Genomic DNA, 17385 nt, shown 5'->3' with positions numbered 1-17385 from the left:
GTTGTTCTGTATTAAATGATTTCCAGTTGATACTTTATTGAAAGTTTAAGTCTGTATATCATGTTGCCATATTTTCCAAATGGGGAATTACTAATTATTACTTAATTAGTAATTCCCCAATTGTAATTCAAATCCAAATGTGGCAATTACTGCAACTCAGTTTTATTCAAGTTCAAGTTCACTTCATCTGTTGTCCCCATAGGGCGATTTTGAGTACAGCACACATAAATCATACATCATCACAATTAAAAACAACACAACAGGAACAGATTGACAGTGAGAGTGAATATAATTTACCGTGACAGGTAACAAACTCATAGATAAAGACTCATAGATAAAAGGAAATAGAGGCTGGCCTGCAAGAATAAATAAGTGCTGGATGTAGATAGATAGACAGATAGAGAGACAGATAGAGAGACAGATAGAGAGACAGATAGAGAGACAGATAGAGAGCTATTCCCTCTTCCTCTCAGCAGCATTCAAAGATCTGACGAAGGCACGAAGGAGTACTTTTCACTTTTATTAAAAGTTTTTCTTTTTGGGGTCACGAGGGCCAGAAAGCGAGAGCCCCATGGAAGCAGTTTGTACTCGGAGCTGAGAGGATGAGAAGTGTCCATGCAAATGGGATTGGCTTTCTTGAGCACCTGCAGTTCGAAAATCTGATCAAGGCTGTTAAACTTTACTCTGGCTAATTTTGAAGCCACCTTTACTATCGTCCCAAGGGAATTCTTATCCTCGACACAGAGGTTACTGTACCAACAAATAATAGAAAAGGAAATAATACATTCAATAAAAGCGCAGTAGTACAATTTCATCAAGGTCCTATGGACCTGAAATCTGTCCAGGTTCCTTAGACAGTACAGGCGTTGCCTCATTACAAATACCAAGATATTTGTAATGAGTCAGCAGGTCAACTGGCTGACCGAGGACAACGCCACGCTCAGGACTAGGAGATGGACGCCTGTAGTCGATGCAGATCTCCTTTGTCTTAGAAACATTGAGTTGAAGAAAGGCTTCATTGCACCAGGACAGGAAGTCATCAAGAACTTGGCCATGAGCAACTTCATCACCGCCGAGCAGGCTGACGATGGCGGAATCATCAGCATACTTGACGATGAATCTGATGGCGTGACGGCTAGAACAATCATTTGTCTATAAGATGTAAAGAAAAGCAGTTAGAACCCAGCCCTGAGGTGAGCAGGTAGAACACAGCTCTGAGGTGATCAGGTAGAACCCAGCCCTGAGGGGAGCAGGTAGAACCCAGCCCTGAGGTGAGCAGGTAGAACCCAGCCCTGAGGTGAGCAGGTAGAACCCAGCCCTGAGGGGAGCAGGTAGAACACAGCCCTGAGGTGAGCAGGTAGAACCCAGCCCTGAGGGGAGCAGGTAGAACAGCCCTGAGCAGGTAGAACCCAGCCCTGAGGGGAGCAGGTAGAACCCAGCCCTGAGGGGAGCAGGTAGAACACAGCCCTGAGGGGAGCAGGTAGAACACAGCTCTGAGCAGGTAGAACCCAGCCCTGAGGTGAGCAGGTAGAACAGCCCTGAGCAGGTAGAACCCAGCCCTGAGGTGAGCAGGTAGAACACAGCTCTGAGCAGGTAGAACCCAGCCCTGAGCAGGTAGAACCCAGCCCTGAGCAGGTAGAACCCAGCCCTGAGCAGTTAGAACCCAGCCCTGAGGTGAGCAGGTAGAACACAGCTCTGAGCAGGTAGAACCCAGCCCTGAGCAGGTAGAACCCAGCCCTGAGCAGGTAGAACCCAGCCCTGAGCAGGTAGAACCCAGCCCTGAGGTGAGCAGGTAGAACAGCCCTGAGCAGGTAGAACACAGCTCTGAGCAGGTAGAACCCAGCCCTGAGCAGGTAGAACCCAGCCCTGAGCAGGTAGAACCCAGCCCTGAGGTGAGCAGGTAGAACCCAGCCCTGAGGTGAGCAGGTAGAACAGCCCTGAGGGGAGCAGGTAGAACCCAGCCCTGAGGGGAGCAGGTAGAACCCAGCCCTGAGGGGAGCAGGTAGAACCCAGCCCTGAGGGGAGCAGGTAGAACCCAGCCCTGAGGTGAGCAGGTAGAACACAGCCCTGAGGTGAGCAGGTAGAACCCAGCCCTGAGGTGAGCAGGTAGAACAGCCCTGAGGTGAGCAGGTAGAACCCAGCCCTGAGGGGAGCAGGTAGAACCCAGGCCTGAGCAGGTAGAACCCAGCCCTGAGGTGAGCAGGTAGAACACAGCCCTGAGGTGAGCAGGACACTATTGAGAGGCAGCAGGTGCATTACGAGAACCCTCCTCAAATAAGGCTGCCTACAAGGAACATTACAATATCATTAGAGCGTAATACAACAACTCTCCCAAGTAGACAAACATTCAAGTTGTTTCAAAGTTCCAGTCAGGAATGAGAATTGGTGTATTTTTACTTGACTAACTGGGTGTTGTCAGTGTATCCAGTTCCGTACACACACAAGCCACCCATTCCCCTCTCTCTCTTCCTCTCCCCTCTCTCTCTCTTCCTCTCCCATCTCTCTCTTCCTCTCCCATCTCTCTGTTCCTCTCCCATCTCTCTCTTCCTCTCCCATCTCTCTGTTCCTCTCCCATCTCTCTCTTCCTCTCCCCTCTCTCTCTTCCTCTCCCATCTCTCTGTTCCTCTCCCATCTCTCTCTTCCTCTCCCATCTCTCTGTTCCTCTCCCATCTCTCTCTTCCTCTCCCCTCTCTCTCTTCCTCTCCCCTCTCTCTCTTCCTCTCCCCTCTCTCTCTTCCTCTCCCCTCTCTCTCTTCCTCTCCCCTCTCTCTCTTCCTCTCCCCTCTCTCTCTTCCTCTCCCCTCTCTCTCTCTCTTCCTCTCCCATCTCTCTCTTCCTCTCCCCTCTCTCTCTCTCTTCCTCTCCCATCTCTCTCTCTTCCTATCTCCCCTCTCTCTCTCTTCCTCTCCCCTCTCTCTCTCTTCCTCTCCCCTCTCTCTCTCTCTCTTCCTCTCTCCAATCTCTCTCTTCCTCTCCCCTCTCTCTCTCTTCCTCTCCCCTCTCTCTCTCTTCCTCTCCCCTCTCTCTCTCTCTTCCTCTCCCCTCTCTCTCTCTTCCTCTCCCATCTCTCTGTTCCTCTCCCCTCTCTCTCTCTCTCTCTCTCTCTTCCTCTCCTATCTCTCTCTCTTCCTCTCATCTCTCTCTCTTCCTCTCCCATCTCTCTGTTCCTCTCCCATCTCTCTTCCTCTCCCCTCTCTCTCTCTTCCTCTCCCATCTCTCTGTTCCTCTCCCCTCTCTCTCTCTCTCTCTCTCTTCCTCTCCTATCTCTCTCTCTTCCCCTCATCTCTCTCTCTTCCTCTCCCATCTCTCTCTCTTCCTCTCATCTCTCTGTTCCTCTCCCATCTCTCTCTTCCTCTCCCATCTCTCTTCCTCTCCCATCTCTCTCTTCCTCTCCCATCTCTCTCTCTCTTCCTCTCCCATCTCTCTCTTCCTCCCCCCTCTCTCTCTCTTCCTCTCCCATCTCTCTCTGTTCCTCTCCCATCTCTCTCTTCCTCTCCCATCTCTCTCTTCCTCTCCCATCTCTCTCTTCCTCTCCCATCTCTCTCTCTTCCTCTCCCATCTCTCTCTCTCTTCCTCTCCCATCTCTCTTCCTCCCCCCTCTCTCTCTCTCTCTTCCTCTCCCATCTCTCTCTGTCCCTCTCCCCCCTCTCTCTCTCTCTCTTTCCTGTAACTCAAGCTGGTGACCTGCTCGGGGGCGTTCAAGGAAGGATCTCTGAGGATCATACGCAATGGGATTGGGATCCACGAACACGCCAGCATCGACCTGCCGGGAATCAAAGGTTTGAAACCGTCTCTGGTGAACAGATGCTCAGCTAGCAAGACTAAACAAGTAGCAGGAGGCAGAAGTTGGATAACAGAATGACTGTCTGGCCCTAGAATAATGTATATATGACTGAATTCTATCCTTAATTATCTATATCTATTCGGTCTTCTGTATATTTTCCTTGTGCAAAAAAAAAAAATCTTACTGTATCGATACTGTACCGTGGAAAATCGATACAGTATCACAGAAAAAAATATTGCAATGTATTGCTGTATTGATTTTATTGCGCCCAGAAGACACTTTCTAGCGTTGTCTTATTGGGAGTACACATTGGCACGAGACCAGCCAGCCTAGCTAGCGAACTTAGCTGGCTGGCTAGCTATCAATGTCAGCCAGCTAGCTAACAAAAGCTAACCCCCTACATTTAGCTAGTAAGAGTGACTTACCTGTCTGACAGAAAACAAACCAACTCCGAGTCACTCTTCATCCCCATCCTCTGCGTCAGTGTTCGCCAGCGGTCGAACGCCAACCCCACATTCTCTCTCGTTTTTGAACAAGCTAGGCGTTTTGCCGCGCTATATTTTGGTATTTTAGGTCCTGCCTCCGCAATTATCTTAGCTTCTCACTTAGATTCAGTCGAATTACACTGCACGGATATGGCAACTCGTGGGGTACCCCCACCTTCCCCCAACTCCCCACCCCCACAGCCCAAAGGTCGACGCCTAGAAACGTCCCAAAGAATGAACAACAACAAAATACAGCCAGACGGAGGGGCCTCTGAGTAAAACACACCATCACACGCTCTAGCGAGACCTAAGTGATCATTGAGAGGGATTAGTTTGGTATGACTATACTTTATTTTTTGTAGGCAAATCCTTCCAAGTATACAAATCTACAAATCTAGATTCTGAAAAGCACTTCTAACACACATGAAACCCACATCAATGTACAAGTGCCTTGAGTTGACAAACAGCTTGCTTACGCTATTTATTTGCAGTTGTTCTCTAGAGCCTGTCGTTTTCTTCCAGTTCTTGATTGATACACAGAGGACTTCAAGATCCACAGGCTCTTGTTTAATTTGTGTGGTTTATTAAATAACTTGGCCCAACACACGCTGACTCTCCTACATCCTGGGCCTCCTGATGAGAAGCAATTACTCACTTAACCAATCCATGATATGCAGAGATTGACCCAGCAGCCCTCCGGGTCAGCGAGGGAACCAGGTTAAATATGCTTTCTCTCTCATGAGCTGAGTAGTGAATGTTGTTGAGAGACTCATGTGTTCTTTCCCTGTCCCCGTCCCTGTCCCTGTCCCTTCTCCTGTCCCTGTCCCTTCTCCTGTCCCTTCCCCTTCTCCTGTCCCTGTCCCTTCTCCGCCCAGGTCTGTGGCCCCTGCGCTCCCAGGCTGGGAGGGAGACTGACGACATGCTGGTCCTGTCTTTTGTCGGCCAAACCAGGTGGGGTGATAATCAAGTCTCTTTCAACCCGGGTCTCTTTTTGCATAAATTGATTGTAACTTTAATAGATTTGAAGTGTAATGCCTTTCATCAGCAACTGTATCATTGTCCCCCACCTGGGTGGAGGACAAGCGTATAGGTTAGGGCTGTAGGATTGTATCGATACAACGATGCATCGCGGTACGTAGTCTCACGATACTGTATCGATCTTTCAGCCCGGAGTATCGATACAGCCGGGCGCTGTAAATTTTTATTTTATTTTTTTTATTTTTTTTTATTTACATTTTTAAATCCAGTTTAAAAAGCATATTCTACAATATTAAGTTAAAAAAGCATACATATAAATAATTTTGAAAAACCATAAATACTACAATGTTGACAGTTTAAAAAGCATGGATATCAAATGTAAAATATTTATTAGCTAGCTCTCTGTCCAGTCATTGAGTTTGAGTTATCTATATAGTGCATTTGAGCCATTCAGTTTTCAGTCTTGAACACTTAAAATCTTTCAGTAAATGATGTGTGTATCGCAATACGTATCGTATCGTATTGTATCGTGACCTCTGTATCGTGATACGTATCGAATCGTGACCTGTGTATCGTGATGCGTATCGTATCGCGAAATCCAAGATGATATACAGCCCTAGTATAGGTATAGGTACTGCATTTGTAACGCGCTCCCCATCCAGTTGTTACACTGGCCCGGAGCGCCATTCACACACCAATGGCGGCAGCTGCCATGCAAGGCGCTTGCCTGCTCATTGGGAGCAATTTGGGGTTCAGTGTCTTGCCCAAGGACACTTCGACAGTTAGTCAGGAGGAGCCGGGATTCGAACCACCGACCCTACGATCACTGAACGACCCGCTCTACCAACTGAGCTATACCGCCGCTAGGGTGGGGATATTCTTTTGACCCCTGTACTAGTTTGTACGTACATCAGTTCATTTGTGCTTGAGACTGCTGGGGGCTCTGGAGATCCGTGATCATTGGCTAAGAGTTTGTAACAACGGTGCATGCTGACGCCGTGCATGGTGGGTGGGGGACCACAGGTTCACTGTGTCAGAAGGCTTGGTTGTTTCATGTGTGGTGTGTTCACCAGGTTGCTTGTTTCATGTGTTCACCAGGGTGCTTGTTTCATGTGTTCACCAGGGTGCTTGTTTCATGTGTTCACCAGGGTGCTTTTTTCATGTGTTCACCAGGTTGCTTGTTTCATGTGTTCACCAGGGTGCTTGTTTCATGTGTTCACCAGGGTGCTTGTTTCATGTGTTCACCAGGTTGCTTGTTTCATGTGTTCACCAGGGTGCTTGTTTCATGTGTTCACCAGGGTGCTTGTTTCATGTGTTCACCAGGGTGCTTGTTTCATGTGTTCACCAGGGTGCTTGTTTCATGTGTTCACCAGGGTGCTTGTTTCATGTGTTCACCAGGGTGCTTGTTTCATGTGTTCACCAGGGTGCTTGTTTCATGTGTTCATCAGGGTGCTTGTTTCATGTGTTCACCAGGGTGCTTGTTTCATGTGTTCACCAGGGTGCATGTTTCATGTGTTCACCAGGGTGCTTGTTTCATGTGTTCACCAGGGTGCTGATGCTGAGTGGGGAAGAGGTGGAGGAGACGGAGCTGCCTGGTTTTGTAGACAACCAGCAGACCTTCTACTGTGGCAACGTGGCTCACCAGCAGCTCATCCAGGTACACACACACACACACACCTTTACCTCTACCCCCCCCTCCACCACACACACACATCCACACACTCACTCTACTCTCCCACACACATCCACTACACACAAAGCTCCTTTGACTTTGCCGTTGTAGCATTTGTGGCTGAATCTAATGACCGTATCAAATGAGCCGTATTTAAATGGGATCAGAGAACTCAGCAGCTGTAGTCAATCATGATCACTCACAGGAAGTCAAGAGACCGTGGTACAAAGCTCATTTGATTGGCACAACCTTTTACATCACCAAATTTGATAATTCATGTTGCTGTATGTATATTTTTGAGCCAGCAGATTTGGTTACATTTTCAGAAGAACCCTAATAATCTCATAAAATGTTTTTTGTAAGAAGTATGTGCTCCAAATACTCTATCACAGAAATATGAGTGAAAATGATTGGAAACTCAAGATTGCCATCCAGATGATGCATTATTGTAACATATAGGCAATTTCATGGGGCCTTTATTATGCGGCCACAATTATGAATTTAAATTGTTAGCATTATAGCAGTTTGTAAGCTTACTTAAGCCACGTAAAGCAGGCCTAATGTTACCAATCAGACATTATTGCAATGCATGTTGTTTTTGAGTGAATGTGGTTGTCCTGTGTGATGTGTGTGTGTTTGTTTGTATGTGTATATATGTGATGTGTGTGTGTGTGTGTGCGTGTGTTTGTATATATGCGTGTGTGTGTGTGTTTGTATATATGTGATGGGTGTGTGTGTGTGTTTGTATATATGTGATGGATGTGTGTGTGTGTTTGTATATATGTGATGGGTGTGTGTGTGTTATGTGATGGGTGTGTGTGTGTTATGTGATGGGTGTGTGTGTGTTATGTGATGGGTGTGTGTGTGTGTTATGTGATGGGCGTGTGTGTGTTATGTGATGGGTGTGTGTGTGTTATGTGATGGGTGTGTGTGTTTGTATATATGTGATGGGTGTGTGTGTGTGACCCTCAGATCACGTCGGGCTCGGTGCGTCTGGTGATGCAGGACAGCAAGGCGCTGGTGAGCGAGTGGAAGGAGCCTCAGAGCAGGAACATCAGCGTCGCCGCCTGCAACTCCTCCCAGGTGGTGCTGGCCGTGGGCCGAGCCCTCTACTACCTCCAGATCCTCTCTGGAGAGCTCAAACAGATCAGGTATCTCTCTACTACCTCCAGATCCTCTCTGGAGAGCTCAAACAGATCAGGTATCTCTCTACTACCTCCAGATCCTCTCTGGAGAGCTCAAACAGATCAGGTATCTCTCTCTACTACCTCCAGATCCTCTCTGGAGAGCTCAAACAGATCAGGTATCTCTCTACTACCTCCAGATCCTCTCTGGAGAGCTCAAACAGATCAGGTATCTCTCTACTACCTCCAGATCCTCTCTGGAGAGCTCAAACAGATCAGGTATCTCTCTCTACTACCTCCAGATCCTCTCTGGAGAGCTCAAACAGATCAGGTATCTCTCTACTACCTCCAGATCCTCTCTGGAGAGCTCAAACAGATCAGGTATCTCTCTACTACCTCCAGATCCTCTCTGGAGAGCTCAAACAGATCAGGTATCTCTCTACTACCTCCAGATCCTCTCTGGAGAGCTCAAACAGATCAGGTATCTCTCTACTACCTCCAGATCCTCTCTGGAGAGCTCAAACAGATCAGGTATCTCTCTACTACCTCCAGATCCTCTCTGGAGAGCTCAAACAGATCAGGTATCTCTCTACTACCTCCAGATCCTCTCTGGAGAGCTCAAACAGATCAGCTACTTCGCATGTGCCTGGCTCTCTCTCTCTCTTCTCTCTCTCTTTCTCTCTCTCCTCTCTCTCTCTCTCTCTTTCTCTCCCTCTCTCTCTCTCTCTCTCTCTCTCCCTCTCTCTCTCTCTCTCTCTCTCTCTCTCTCTCTCTCTCTTTCTCGTGTTGTGACTCTGTTTAAACCTGCAAGCCTTGTAGTACATCCAGCTTGACTGGAGAAAGCGGTTAAGGTAGAGGAACAGTGTTTGCTCTACCAGACCCAAAAAGACACAAACAAAAATCGAGATGGCGGGACAGACTTGACGACAACCTGGCGCACGAAGCAGGGTTTCCGTTAGAGAAACTCGGTACCGGTCAATGTGTCCTGGAAGATTAGACTTTTCCGGACAAACTGGAGAAATTCCGGTCATTATATTATAATATGATATTAGGGCTATTATAGGTGTTTGTCGCAGTGATTGGCCGTCGTGTAGCTTATATATGCCATTTATTGTCTTATTTCACATCCGTATGATTAAATGTGTGATAGGCTGTCATGATTCCATGCGCTAGGCCTATAGCCTATGTAATTGCACAGCCACAAAAATAGTCACCTTTGAATTGCGACTGTAGGCTAGAACATGAATGTTTATTTCAATTGCATGAATTGGATTTCGCAGTAGGCTATGAGGATGAGGAGGACATAACTGTTGAGAAACAATTGATAGGCGGGCTGGGCTAAATAAAGAAATACCACAATGCATGTCTAGATATAGAACATTTTTATTTAAAAGTGCAAGAGGTTAGGCAGCTAGGCTTCTCATAACATTTTAATTTAAGGCCTACGGCTGCGCTGATTGGAATTCATAGGCTAGGCTTATAGTCTAATTTCGGCCTTTTGTCAGATAGGCTAAAATAGAACAAAACTCTGAAAATAAATAGCCTATAGCCTACTTAAATAAAGTCTAAGAACTTACAATGTGCATAGGCTATTTTCCATTCAATATTAATAGGCCTTTCCATTTTCGCCTCAAGCTCCGTACCTCGATCAGGCTCCCTCTCGCTTGGTGGCCCGCTAGCCTATAGGCAGGTTTATCTATGGTGGCCCGCTAGCCTATAGACAGGTTTATCTATGGTGGCCCGCTAGCCTATAGGCAGGTTTATCTATGGTGGCCCGCTAGCCTATAGGCAGGTTTATCTATGGTGGCTCGCTAGCCTATAGGCAGGTTTATCTATGGTGGCCCGCTAGCCTATAGGCAGGTTTATCTATGGTGGCCCGCTAGCCTATAGGCAGGTTTATCTATGGTGGCCCGCTAGCCTATAGGCAGGTTTATCTATGGTGGCCTGCTAGCCTATAGGCAGGTTTATCTATGGTGGCCCGCTAGCCTATAGGCAGGTTTATCTACGGTGGCCCGCTAGCCTATAGGCAGGTTTATCTACGGTGGCCCGCTAGCCTATAGGCAGGTTTATCTTACGGCTGTTTTTTCATCGCATAGGTCTATAGCCTACACATTAACGGAACAAAATGAATTGGCCTATTCAAAAGCAATCATAATATATGGAAATTTAATTTTAGCCTACTGTAGGCCTAATACAATTAGGGGGAATTATTTTGTCCGGACATTATGACCGGAGAGATTTTAATATATCGGACTTCAACGAATTTCTCCGGACAAAAAACGGTAATTACCGGCTAACGGAAACCTTGGCACGAAATAGCCTAGTAGCAACCTCATGAAAAAAAATATTATAATCCCCAAAATAGCTGATATATTTTTTAGCATAAGTCAGTGAAGTTTAACATAACGAAAATTTGCATTGTGTTTTCGGACACTGCGTGCATCTGTGTGGTTGACACCATGTATCCATGACATAACACACACACACACACACACAATGTATCATAATGGTCCTGTTTGTCCTCATGTCCCTCTTGTGTTCCCTCTCTCTCAGCACCACAGAGATGGAGCACGAGGTGGCGTGTCTGGACATCACGCCCCTGGGGGAGGGGGGGGAGTCCCCCCTCTGTGCCGTGGGCCTGTGGACGGACATCTCCGCCCGGGTCCTAAAGCTCCCCTGCTTCACCGCCCTTCACAAGGAGATGCTGGGAGGAGGTGGGAGCAGCAGACAGAGAGAGACGGATACAAACAGAAAGGGATTTTGATCGAGGGGATTGCTGGAGGGAAGTGGATTTTGATGGAGGAGGAATTATTTTGATAATTGGGTGTGGGTGTGCGTGTGCGTGTGTGTGTGTGTGTGTCCACGCCTGTGCGCGTCCAGAGATCATCCCTCGCTCCATCCTGATGACCACGTTCGAGGGGAGCTACTACCTGCTGTGTGCGCTGGGCGACGGCGCGCTCTTCTACTTCGGCCTGGACCTGCAGACAGGTCAGGAACCAACGCTCCACTCCCAAGCTGTGTTCGGAATCGCTCCCTCACTCCCTATTCCCTATATAGGGTTCACCATGTAGTGAACTACCTAGGGAACGGAGAACATGTAGGGTACATGCACTGTTCCCTGCAAATCAAGGTGAATTGTGGGTAATAAATAGTGGACAATATAGGGAACGAAAATTCCGTGGAGAATTCGGACACTACAAACAAAATGGCTGACGCCCTATATAGTGCACTATATAGTGAATAGGGAGCGATTCCGAACACAGTACCAGTGTTGGTGGGAACAGGCAGGGCTTCAATCAAGAGCAGGACTGTGCAATAAAATAAATACAGCAACACATTGCAATATTTTTCTCTGCAATACTGCATCGTAGTATGGATACAGTAAAAAAATAAATAATAAAAATATTATTTTTAAAAAACTTTTTTTGCACACGGAAAATATACAGAACAATACGGAATGGATATAGATATAGAAAATTAAAGGGGTAGTGTGATGTTTTGGACATTTAATCCTATTTTTGGTCTGTCTACCATGAACCTGAAACATATAGACTGTTCCAGTATTGAGCTAGCTGCAGTTTTTATGCAGGCTCTCACTGGGCTACAATGGAAGTCAATGGGGCATACGTAAATGCATTGGAAAAACTATGATAAGGTGGTTTTCCGAGACGGGAAACACAGGGTGTAATGTTACCAGTCTCAGTATGCTCTCTTGTGAAATGTATCGCAATCCGAATGTTTTTACATGTTTGGCATGGCTTGGACATACGCATTCCCCTGGCGCTTGTTTTCACTGCTCCCACAGAGGACTATGTGCAAGCCATGCCAAACACCTAAAAATATTTGGAGTGCAATACATTTCACTGGAGAGCATACCGAGACTGTTAAGATTACACCTGTGCTTCCCGTCTCAGAAAAGCACATCCTAGTTTTACGCATGTACGTATGCCCCATTGACTTCCATTGTAGCGTGGGGGGGGGGATATTGTGATGTCCTTGCCAATACCCAGCCCCAATCAAGGGGTAGCAGAACTTGGAGTAATCACTGGCCCCAGGATGAGTCAAACCCCGGGCTGAATCAACATCCTGGTTCTGACCGTCCTTCCAGGTGTCCTGAGCGAGCGTAAGAAGGTGACCCTGGGCACCCAGCCCACAGTGCTGCGAACCTTCCGCTCTCTCTCCACCTCCAACGTCTTCGCCTGCTCCGACCGCCCCACCGTCATCTACTCCAGCAACCACAAGCTGGTGTTCTCCAACGTGAACCTCAAGGAGGTCAACTACATGTGCCCCCTCAACTCCGAGGGCTACCCCGACAGGTCAGTGGTGTGTCGAGGGCATACTGGGGGGTGAAACGTGAAGAAAGTACAGTTTAAGGAGACGCCATCATACTTTGACATTTGTGTAATTGTTGTGTGCTATTACTTTGAAGAAAAATAGATTTACCATATTATATTATTGATATTCTCCAACTTTGTGTATATTGTGGGAGTACAATAACGGGGAGACAGTAGACGTAAGGCGAGTCGAGTCTAGCTATTTACTCTCACTTAAAAAACAACAAAAGTTACAGCGCAGTCCAGGTAACAACAAAGTAGCAAGTATAAACAACGTAACCACTAACGTCTCCTCTCTCGTAGCCTAGCAACCCAGAAAGTATCCAACGCACAAGCTAAACACATCTGTCTCCATTTGAACTAGCTGTTAGTTCTCGTTCTGAATTCCTAACTCTCTGGTGAATGTCTCAATACTATGCAAATGTGTATCCACCACAATACTTTATATGAAGCAAATAGACTGAATACAAGGTGTTGATGAGTTTGGTTTTGCTGTAGTATCATGTTGGTGGGTATTGTGTAACCCATGTGTGTCCTTTGACAGTCTGGCTTTGGCCAACAACAGCACTCTAACCATCGGCACCATCGATGAGATCCAGAAGCTCCACATCCGCACAGTTCCCCTCTATGAGTCACCCAGGTGAGCGTCTCTGATTGATCAGAGGGAGGGACATGGAGTTACGGATGAATGAGGAAGAAAACATTTACTCAGGGCGGCTGTAGCTCAGGAGGTAGAGCGGGTTGTCCAATGATCATAGGGTCAGCGGTTCGAATCCCAGCTCTTCCTGATGAAATGTCGAAGTGTCCTTGGGCAAGACACTGAAACCCAAACTGCTCCCAATGAGCAGGCTAGCACCTTGCATGGCAGCTGCTGCCATTGCTGTGCGTGCGTGCGTGCGCATGCATGTGTGAGAATGAATGGGTGAATGAGAGGCCTTCATTGTAAAGCGCTTTGGATAAAAGTGCTATATTAAGTGCAGTTAAAAAGCATTTACCATTCATCAATTGCTTACAAAATGCTGTCTCTGTCTCATGTTTCATTCCTGCTTGCTCAATTACTCGTTCACCATCTCTTCTTCATTCTGCCCTTCTTATCTGCTCTCTCATCTCTGTGTTTCCCAGGAGGATCTGTTATCAGGAGGTATCACAGTGTTTTGGGGTGCTGTCCAGCCGGGTGGAAATGCAGGATGCAAGTGGCACCACCTCAGCGGTGCGCCCCAGCGCCAGCACTCAGGTAGCTACGCAAGCAGGTGGCTAAATAAACTAGCACTCAGGTAGCTACGCAAGCAGGTGGCTAAACTAGCACTCAGGTAGCTACGCAAGCAGGTGGCTAAATAAACTAGCACTCAGGTAGCTACGCAAACAGGTGGCTAAATAAACTAGCACTCAGGTAGCTACGCAAACAGGTGGCTAAATAAACTAGCACTCAGGTAGCTACGCAAACAGGTGGCTAAATAAACTAGCACTCAGGTAGCTGCGCAAGCAGGTGGCTAAACTAGCACTCCGGTAGCTACGCAAGCAGGTGGCTAAACTAGCACTCAGGTAGCTACGCAAGCAGGTCATTTAGTAGGTGACTAAATAAACTAGCACTCAGGTAGCTGGGTGTGCCTTTCCTAAAAAGAGCCTCTTACTGTGGTGCTTAACCAAAAAACATGCTTGAAAACGTCAACGTTTGGCCATCCAAACAATTGTGCTAACTGTTTGGCCCATCGGCCCTCAGAGCAGGTAGCGATGCTAGCAATAGGGTGGATAAACTAGCACTCCAGTGGCATGTTAAAGTTCAGGTATCCCCTGGTTGCCCTTGGGGGAAAGACGACAGGATAAGAATTTCATCGGTGGACACTCCAGTCGATGTAAAGATTTTTGTTGTTTTTTGTTTGTTAGCATTCAGGAATCCACTGTGGTACTGCTGGGTTGTGTTCTGTAAAACACAATTCAGCAAAGTGATAATTATGACCAAGTAGCCAGGTGAAATATGTCAAACTCCCTCCATTGATTAAAGCTAAAGTTAGAGATGTAACGGTATGAAAATTTCACATGATTATAGTGTCCAAAATTATCACGGTTATCAGTATTATCGCAGTATTGTTAAAATGTGCTGAAATGTTCAAAAACTACCGATTCAGACAGACAAGTTTATATTGAAAATCATGAATACAATTAGCAGCACTAATCACTTTTTGTTTGCATAAACATTAAAACAATGCGTCTTGGAGACTGTTGTTAACTTTGGATGATGCTGGACAGTATTTACAATGAGTGTTTCAAAGCGCGGTAATCAAACACGCTTTTAATGATCATTTTATCGCAATAAATTTAATCGAATTTTATCGCGGTTTATCATTATACCGGTTATCGTCACATCTCTAGCGAAAGTGGCATTTCAGTTGTAGTGTTTCAGTCACTCAATTAAAAAAAAAAGTCCTGGTGATTATCCCCTATTCACTTGTAATTAGATGTGCGTGCGTGCATATTGAATCATTGTTCCTCATTATCTTCTGTTTTCATGTCCTCACACAGCTCTGTCTTGTGTGTGTTTCCTTCTCTGCAGGCCCTATCCAGCAGTGTGAGCTCCAGCAAGCTGTTCCCCAGCAGTACTTCCCCCCACGAGACCTCCTTCGGGGAAGACGTGGAGGTCCACAGCCTCCTGGTGGTCGACCAACACACATTTGAGGGTAAGGCCCCCTCTAATCAAACTGACATTTCTATACTGTCTCCCTCCCTGGTATCTTTGCCTGTTCCTCCAGAAGGAGTATGCCGATTCGCCATCAAATGTGTTCTCTAACTTTGGCCACAGCATCATGATAATGTCGTATTGAGATTGACAGTGAGCCAGTACTTGGAGTCGAGCGTAATTCCAAAGCCTATTGTGCACATGGTCACGACAGATGGGCTATTGAATCCATCGGCTGTTGTCCGCTATGTCACATTACTTCCTGTTCTGTCCTCTGCCAGTCCTCCATGCCCACCAGTTCCTCCAGAGCGAGTACGCTCTCAGCATGGTGTCGTGTCGCCTGGGCAGAGACCCGGCTGTCTACTTCATCGTTGGCACCGCCATGGTGTATCCGGAGGAGGCGGAGCCTAAACAGGGCCGCATCATCGTCTTCCACTATACTGATGGTTAGAATTCAGTCTCAGACCTGTCTCATGTGCTTCTGTCTCTCACACCTGATCTCGTGGTTAGGATTCAGCCTCAGACCTGTCTCATCTTCTTCTCTCTCTCTCTCACACCTGATCTCGTGGTTAGGATTCAGTCTCAGACCTGTCTCATCTTCTTCTCTTTCTCTCTCACACCTGATCTCGTGAGCTCACATCCTGTTTGTCTCCGTCAGGCTCGGGATCAGTCAGGCCACGCAGCCAGACAAACCGTTTGTGGTAGAGGCACTTCCGATTGGATCAACCCGTTGTGTCGACTAACGTTATCAGCTGAGCTTCCGAACGCAGTCGGATGAAGAACGAAAACATTTTTCAAGTCTCGAATTCAGTTATTTGCCGTTCTTTCAGTGAAGTTATGCCCACCAGGTCTGAGACTAGTGCTGCTCACCAGCCTCCTCAAGGGCAGCGCCGTTGTTATTAGATTAGATTAGATCAGTCTTTATTGTCCTTTGCAAGAAATTCATATTTACTGAACTGTACAAGAAAGTGCAACACAACATAAACCCATTACCCCCCCAAACCCCACATTCAATTTCACATTTACACATATACACCAAGACGAATACCCATACAGTAACTTACGGACATATTTACACATATATCCATACATTTCTACATGTTGCATGGGATGATAGGGGGGTTATTATTGTGGTGTTTTGTCGAGTGTAACGGCAGAGGGAACGAAGATCATCAACTGAACCTGACGCTGATTAGACCGGGCCGCGCACAAATGGATCTGTTCTGAGATTTGCAAGACTGCTCCATGTAGAGAAACAGGATGTGAGCTTGACAGATCAGGATGGTCCTACAAGGCTATATAACTATCCATCTCTCTCCCTCTCTCCCTCCCTCTCTCCCCCTCTCTCCCTCTCCCTCTCTCTCTCCCTCTTCCTCTCTCCCTCTCCCTCTCTCCCTCTCCCTCTCCCTCTCCCTCTCCCTCTCCCCCTCTCTCCCCCTCTCCCTCCCTCTCCCTCCCTCTCTCTCTCCCTCTTCCTCTCTCTCTCTCTCCCTCTCTCTCTCCCTCCCTCCCTCTCTCTCCCTCCCTCTCTCTCTCCCTCCCTCCCTCCCTCCCTCTCTCTCTCTCCCTCTCCCTCTCCCTCTCCCTCTCCCTCTCCCTCTCCCTCTCCCTCTCCCTCTCCCTCTCCCTCTCCCTCCTTCTCTCTCCCTCTCCCTCTCCCTCTCCCTCTCCCTCTCCCTCTCCCTCTCCCTCTCCCTCCCTCTCTCCCTCTCTCCCTCTCCCTCCCACCCTCTCCCCCTCTCTCCCTCTCTCCCTCCCTCTCTCACTCCCTCTCCCACCCTCTCTCCCTCCCTCTCTCCCTCTCTCTCTCTCTCTTTCTTTCTGTCTTGCCCCCATTAACTTAGCTCTCTTGACTTGCTATTTACACTTCTTTCAGGCATCTGTCGTTTTTCCCTTTTGTCCTCCACAAAGTCCCTTGCACTTTTTTTCTATTATCTCCCGTCTCTTCTCTCTGTCTTGCATCCCTCCTTGACAATGTCAAAAAGCAGATCGTTCTTAATCGTCCTTTCACAAGCACTTCCTCTTCCTGTCAAAGTGCTGGATGTGAGTGCTGAGTCACCTGTGTGCAGGGAAGCTGCAGACGGTAGCAGAGAAGGAGGTGAAGGGGGCGGTGTACTCGATGGTGGAGTTCAACGGCAAGCTGCTGGCCAGCATCAACAGCACGGTGAGGGGTCAGCCGGGTGGTCAGCTGGGTAGTCAGCTGGGTAGTCAGCTGGGTAGTCAGCTGGGTGTCAGCTGGGTGTCAGCTGGGTGGTCAGCTGGGTGGTCAGCTGGGTGGTCAGCTGGGTGATCACGGCAGGCTATAAATCACTTATGTCACAAATGATGTAGGGC

The 17385-nt window shown here is 47.5% G+C and overlaps 1 protein-coding gene across 1 annotated transcript in view; it reads left to right on the top strand.

Moving 5' to 3' along the window:
* Nucleotides 1-17385, top strand: part of ddb1 (damage-specific DNA binding protein 1) — a 46603-nt gene that overhangs the window by 15142 nt on the left and 14076 nt on the right. Inside the window, exons 10-21 of the mRNA XM_084436622.1 lie at nt 3677-3779; nt 5145-5220; nt 6796-6904; nt 7892-8070; nt 10597-10757; nt 10924-11031; nt 12152-12359; nt 12922-13017; nt 13500-13611; nt 14929-15052; nt 15333-15497; nt 17121-17215. Coding sequence (XP_084292748.1) covers nt 3677-3779; nt 5145-5220; nt 6796-6904; nt 7892-8070; nt 10597-10757; nt 10924-11031; nt 12152-12359; nt 12922-13017; nt 13500-13611; nt 14929-15052; nt 15333-15497; nt 17121-17215 — 1536 coding nt within the window. The remainder of the gene's footprint in view (nt 1-3676; nt 3780-5144; nt 5221-6795; nt 6905-7891; nt 8071-10596; nt 10758-10923; nt 11032-12151; nt 12360-12921; nt 13018-13499; nt 13612-14928; nt 15053-15332; nt 15498-17120; nt 17216-17385) is intronic.

This window comes from Borostomias antarcticus (genome assembly GCF_949987555.1).
Source record: "Borostomias antarcticus genome assembly, chromosome: 4".
NCBI classification, from domain to species: Eukaryota; Metazoa; Chordata; class Actinopteri; order Stomiiformes; family Stomiidae; genus Borostomias; species Borostomias antarcticus.
This window is presented reverse-complemented; position numbering and strand designations above follow the sequence as displayed.